We start from the raw sequence: 6,795 nt of genomic DNA, 5'->3' as shown, positions 1-6,795 counted from the left end.
GCAAAGACAATGTCAGATGGCCGACAAACAGTATAAGGAAATACTTTGTAAAAAAAATACTTTCTTCTGAAATTAAAATTTTAGAAGATTAAAAACATTACTTACAAAATGTTTACAGGCACCTATGATGATATCACCAATGAACATAGTTTGCTCTAAGTTTCACATCATTTTTAATGATTTCTATTTTAGTGAACTGACTAGCAAAGGTCTCTTCTGGGAAGTGGAATGAATTCCCTATATTCTGAAACCTGTTGCATTTCAAGTTAATGGCTTCAGTGATCACTGCATTGGGGGTCTTAATGCTAGTGGAAGAACAACACTCTAAAAAAACTGTGGAAGTTGTACACCTACAGGAAGTTGAATAAACTTCACACTTCGAGCATCCCAGAAAAGACCAAAAAATGACAATCATCAGCTGCACGTGAATGTTCTGAAAGTTTCATTTTGTTATTGTAAGCCCGACTGAACCCTTTAATGGGGGACCTTCTAGGGCATATAGCAGCTAGCTGGCATAGTAATTCAAAAGTAGGGGCTATTAAAAATGTTTTGGTGCGTAACAAATTTACAGAAGGTATTCCTTATATAAAGGTATTTCTCCTGTAAATTCCTATGCAGATTTCTTTTAAGGTTTACATATTAAAAAAAAAAAAAACAAAAAAAACAAAAAAAACCCTCAAGCCTCAAAACTGATGTTCCTCACAGTATCTGAGATAAACTGCCAAGAACTTAAGCAGCACTAAGATCCTCAGGCAGTTTTATTATTTATGTGCACCTGACAGATGAAAGGTCAGAAAAATGGAATAAAAGCTTACATGAGATGAAATGAGATGACTTTAAAATTCAGTGAATATTTTTAAAGTGAATTCTTCTGTCAAAAGGAAAGCTGCGTGTGGGCCATTTCCCTGCTGTTTACAAAAAACATTCCAATTTTATCTCATTTAAAAATTCTTTAATTATTACACAACAGTATTTTTGTGACTGCACTATCAAATAGGGGATATGGTTATTACGCAATCTGGATTGTTCTACAGCTAGTATTTTGGGGCTGTGATGGGATACAACACATCTATGGTTTGCAATTTAATCAACCTCTCAAGAGAAAAGTTGAGAAACATTATGAAACTCAGCATAAGCAGAGAACATTCAGCCTTTGAAACCTCTGCTCTCCAAAGCCCACTTGCTAACTTCAGCTCTGATTCCAGCTCCTCACCCCCATCAAAGGAACCAATCCTATATGTAAGAAAAATGAATCCTTGTGCCGCTGACCAGTTGCACAGATTTTCTGTGTTGGCTTATACAGTCCAGCAACAATCCACCTTTAACTGCTTACTTCCATCACCTTTTAAATCCCATCTGTCAGGGAAGAGTAATTGTTCTGACAGTGATGGGGTGAAAGGGGCCAGTAAGCGCAGTGCAGAAACATAACAGTGTTTATTACAGCTAGATCAACTCTTTGAAGGCACAAACAATTGCACAGCACAAGGGCTCTGGGCAAGGGTGTTGCATGACAGCAGGGACAGAGGGCAGGAGGAACAGTTGGCCATTAAGTGTAGACAGCAGGAAGAGATGAGTCTAAAAGAAGCTGCTTGTAAAATCAAAGGGCTTACTGAATGTGCCAGTAACTGCGAAAAACAGTGCTTTCCTAGGAAGAAAAAAGCTTTAAAAGAAGCTATGACTATCCTCACTCCCAATGTTTACTTTTGTTTCAACCATATTATTCTACAGTCTTCTGTGTAAAAGTAAACACTTCTGGCAAGTGTCCTATATACTGATTACCTTCTGCTTATAAGCTATAAACATCAGAATGATTTTTGCCCCTTTCTTGTCTTCAGAACTATGAGAAATATAGGACTAGACTGTTAACACACCAAAAAGTTAGATTAAATCCTCTGCTGTAAATCACTGAAATTATTGAATTAGAGTGTGCTTTAAAATAAACGAATAGTATGCATATTAATAAACCTGCCACATTAAATCATAAATAATTTAGGTAAGAAAGAAACTCTGGAGGTCAAGTACAGCTCCCTGCTCAGAGCAAGTCCAATTATATCAGGATGCTCATTAACTTATCTGCAAAGGCAGAGATTTCACAACCTCTCTGGGCGACTTGTCCCAATACTTGACAACCTTCATGATAAATAAATAAATAAGCTCCTGTCCCCTGATTGTTGCAGTAGCCCTCCACAGGAATTGCTCCAGTACATCAGTGCTTGTCATGTACTAGGAAGCCCAAAATTGGGCACAGAACCCCACATGTGGTCTCATATGGTCTGAATAGAAGGCAATAATCACTTCCACAAACCTGCTGGTTGCACCCTTTGCTAATACAACCCAGTGTGGTTGGCCTTCTGTACCACAAGGGCACCTTGCCAACTCACCTTACCATCCACCAGGACCCTGGATTCTTTTCTGCAAAGCTACTTTCTATACAGCTAGGCCCCTGCCTGTACTACTATACGGGGTTGGTTATTCCATGCCAGATGCAGTACTTTCTCTTCGCTGAACTTCAAAAGGTTCCTGGCAGCCAATTTCTCCAGCTTGCTGTGGTCTCCCTCAATTTCAGCCCTGCCCTCAAGCATATGGGCTGCTCCCCCCAGTTTGATATAGTACATAGCATGGGAGTGGAGATGGGAGGGTTAAGATAATAAAACCTGCCCTAAATTCTAATTGCCTCTAAAAAAAGACATATGCCATGTTTATGGACAAATCAGTTCACGTGAATTGTTTCCCAGCTGCTATGTAACTGCAGACACCGAGTCTCTTATAGTGTGAAGATTAAATTTGTAACAGTTTGAGGAAGATGAGGTATTTCTCACTATTACAAATGGTTCATCTTTCTCTTCTCACTACACAGCATAATGCAGGAATAGATTACTGAAGCAGTCTCCCTGCTAATTTCTGAGGAATCAATCTTAAAAAGGCCATATGTGCACGCTACTGAGCATTCAACAGTTACGTAGGTATGTCCTCAGTGTACTATAAACACAAAAATACTGCAATTCATCTTCAAGAAGGTTTGTTGTTTTTAGCATGGCTCCTCTGTATGGTATGCAAATTAATCATTTCTTACAAAGAAGCAATAAAAAAATACAACTTCAAAGTAGGCAAAATGAACACAGAATTTAAGTAAAATATATACAGCTGATTTAAAATTTCTTTGCAGTATAAGCCTACCTACCAAGGCAGCTCACTTCACCTCATTTGACTAATATTTAGACCAAATGAATTATCTAATCTTCTTCACTACATTGTCACAAAGTTGTTCTGGCATAGGCAAGAGGATAACCATGCCACAATGCAGGACTAGCAGCAGAGTAGAAAATACTTCAAGGAAGAATTGCCACCAAATGCCTGCCAAGAAATCATTTTTGCGTCATAAGGTGGAAGGGTCTTCCCTCCTTCTCTCTGAATGAGAAGTTTTGCTGCTCACCCTTTGCCAGCTCTGGCATCTTGCTGGTGCCCAGTAAGTTTTAGTTAGAAAAGGCAAAAAATTCTAGCCTGGGAAAAATCATAGCAGGAGGGTTGGCGAGTTAAAGCAACTTGCCACACATAGGTGGGTTCCAGAATTTTAGGAGCAGAGGGGGAAGAAAGTACACAGTTGCAGTGAGGGAAAGGGGAGGCACTAATTTTTCCTCAACTTTAAGCGCAAAACTGCTTGATGAGACAGCAGCTTTTCCGTTCTATTATTTACATTCACCTCACTGATCAGTCACTACACTTCACATCTCCCTAAGAAGAATCTTGGAGTTCCTGGCTTAGAGATGCTATGCTATATTCTGTAGAGCAAAGATGCTAAGGAAACCCAATGAAGTGTGAAACAAGACGCCTGGCTAAAAAACCCAGAAGCTTAAGTCTTCCATTTGTGATAGCCAAACAATACAGGGTTTTTCTTCATGGACTACTTCATGAATCCTAAGAACTTCTGATTTCAGAACTAAAAGCTTTGAACTATACCCAGCCCATGAGCCACACCTTTTGAAAGAGCTCTTCCCTCTGAAACAAAAGCCTCATCCTGAAACAAAGTTTCCAAGACTGTGCAAGAATAAAAATGAGTTTTAGAACAACAAAAATTCAGAAGCACACAGATCTACCCAAATCATTCTGCATTTAGATTATGCTAAGTTTCATAATAAGTGCAGGTAACATAAGCCTTGACTCTACTAAGCTTTCTGTGGGATGGAAGAAAACATGGAAGAGCAGAAGATGGCTGCAGTTTGGCCAAATGTTCAGTGGGGATCCACTTGTTGGTGCCATCTATTTTTAATATTTGAAAGTGCAATATTTGCAGTAGGTAGCAAATCACTATGCTTAATTCCCTGCTTCCAAACTCAAATGGCTCTGACAGTAACAGATCTTTTGGTACAAAGACATGCAATGGAACTGACACTTTAAATTATAGCTATATTTTGTAAACGATGATCCAGAGTTCTCCAGAACATCATCATAGTAAGGAGCCTCTCTATACAGCATAGTTAAGTACTTAATTATTCAAATTATAAAGATGCACAAACTGTTAAAAGTAGCCAATTTTATTCAAATAATTCTTGATAGAACAGTTACCTTTTCTTAAAAAAAAAAAAGTTACATATTTATCATGTGATTTTTAGTCAAATGAAAACTGATTTTTTTCCCCTCTGCAGATGTATCTCAGTAGAAGCCAGAGTCTTGAGTAGCCCAGTTAGGTGCCTGAAAATAAATTTAAAAAATAAGGATCAGTAGAAAAGAAATTACTATACTATCTCCTGGTTGCTGAAATTTGTGAGAAAACAAATTTTACAATACTCAGGTATGGTTATGAAGTAGATATATTATTAACTACTAAATGATCCCTAGAAGTCTGCAGTAAGTGTTAATATAGCAGAAATTATACAATATAAGAAAGTTGTACAGTCACCGTCCCCCTGAGTTAGTAGCTGCAGAAAAGGAAAAGTTCAAGAGAATCTCAAAATAAAAGTATAAAGATAACTTGGCAGCTATATTTTCTTAATAAAATAGCATCACAACCTTTACACAACTGCCCTCTAACAGAATAAACTAATTCACAACTGTCTGTCAGCTTCCCTCAATACTTCAGCCAAATACTGAGGAAGTCCAATAAAAGTTTTAATGTTTTATAAAATTCTTTTTTTTAAGTTATTTATTTTTTTAAACAGCACCTCACTACTTTTTTTTTTTTAATGTATGTCTGTTTGGACAGGTCCTTAGTGGACCTCAGTCATCCAATTTTCATGCTTTTCCCTCACTTACAATATGGGAAACATTTAAGGTGGATAAAGGCAAAAAGCAGATGGTCTTCCTCACTTCCTTATTTTCACTGGCTTTACTCAAATATCTGGCTGACCTCATTACATTCTCTAGTCCTTAATAAAATAGGTTTAAGTGTTAGGATTTTGTACTGTGCCCCCATGTTCCAGTCTTCCATCATTCATTCTCTTCCCAGTGGCGTATGTACCTATAGGGCCTTTGATTACAAATGACACAGCAAGAGGAACACTCGCTCAAAATGCAGCACTGTAGCAAACAGCACTAAAGTAAGATGACTAGCTTGATGTATAAAAATATTCAGAATGGTTCAAGTCCAACTAACTTTAAAAAAGCAATACAACTACTTTAAGTGCCATACATCAAAACCGGCCCTTTTAAAGTGGTGTCCTTTAGGTGGAGACCTTTAAAGGAGTATGAGAACTAAATGATGGTAGAAACAGACCTAGTTGTACAATGAAAAAAATGGAATGCCTAGTGATGAGAAGAAATCAAGAATCACTGTCTAACGCTCATAAGAAAATAAGCCTTTCCAATTTAATTCCAGATGCCAGAACAGTCAGAAGTAGATCTGATGAGGTAGGAAAAAAAGGTAAGAATTATACTTAAATATATCTCACAAAAAAGAAAGATAGGAAAAATCCAGAAGAACATAGCTTATACCAACCTCGGATCTACCACTCTGGTTTAATTTCTTCTCAATGTTCATAGCCAACATTTGGCTACGAAAAGAGAGGCTTTTGGTCTTTTCAATCACTTGTTGATAAGGGGAGACTGCATTGTTGCCCATAACTACATGGCCCTAAAACACAGGAAAGATATAGCAAATAATTTTAATAATAAATCATAAAACATAATCCTTTAATGCTCTACTTTCAGAGCTTTCACAAAACACCTTACATGCTTTATTAAGACAGAATAAATGAAAGCCAATATACTTTATGGGCAAAAAAAAAAAAAAAAGAATAAGTTAGAACTCACTACTTTTGAGCAACATGAATGAAGTTTAACTAAAATTCAGCAAACCCACTTGGACTTATTGGTACAGTCTTACCAGCTTTGAATCCAATTTGGCATCTAATCGTGCATTTCGAATTAGATTGACAATCCATCTTTCAGCTTCTTCAGGAGTCATATTTAGTTTATCTGCCAACATGCTGGAAGACAACATACCATTATCAAAAGGTGAAATATAATGCCTCTCATGTTGGTAGGCACAATCAAGCACTATGGAATACAGGAGAGTTGTGAATTAAATCAACATACAAAATTTATCACAGCAGAAACAAGACTGTTCTTCAGTAAGTTCCACATATTTGGAAAACATATTTCTACTTGACTGAAATAGCTTTAAAGCCTTCAGACACCCCCCACTCCTGCCTAAAACAAAAACAAAAAAAACCCAAAACACCCACACAACTGATGCTGCTTTCTACTGGGACATCATGAATGAATAATTCATATCTTCAAGTATGCATGCAAAAGAGGCTGCATTAAACAGTACTTACTCTGAATGACATCATTTTACAT

General features: G+C 37.2%; 1 protein-coding gene across 1 annotated transcript in view; it reads right to left on the bottom strand.

Moving 5' to 3' along the window:
* Nucleotides 1-4,516: 4,516 nt before the first annotated feature.
* Nucleotides 4,517-6,795, bottom strand: part of EIF3E (eukaryotic translation initiation factor 3 subunit E) — a 29,029-nt gene continuing 26,750 nt past the window's right edge. The window contains exons 11-13 of the mRNA XM_067290241.1: nt 6,320-6,422; nt 5,933-6,067; nt 4,517-4,689 (exon numbers count right to left, since the gene is read on the bottom strand). Of these exons, the coding sequence (XP_067146342.1) occupies nt 4,651-4,689; nt 5,933-6,067; nt 6,320-6,422 (277 nt within the window). The 3' untranslated portion in view covers nt 4,517-4,650. The remainder of the gene's footprint in view (nt 4,690-5,932; nt 6,068-6,319; nt 6,423-6,795) is intronic.

Source organism: Apteryx mantelli, chromosome 2 (assembly GCF_036417845.1).
Source record: "Apteryx mantelli isolate bAptMan1 chromosome 2, bAptMan1.hap1, whole genome shotgun sequence".
Classification (NCBI taxonomy): domain Eukaryota; kingdom Metazoa; phylum Chordata; class Aves; order Apterygiformes; family Apterygidae; genus Apteryx; species Apteryx mantelli.
Note: the sequence above shows the minus strand (reverse complement) of the source record. Positions and strands in the feature narration are given on the sequence as shown.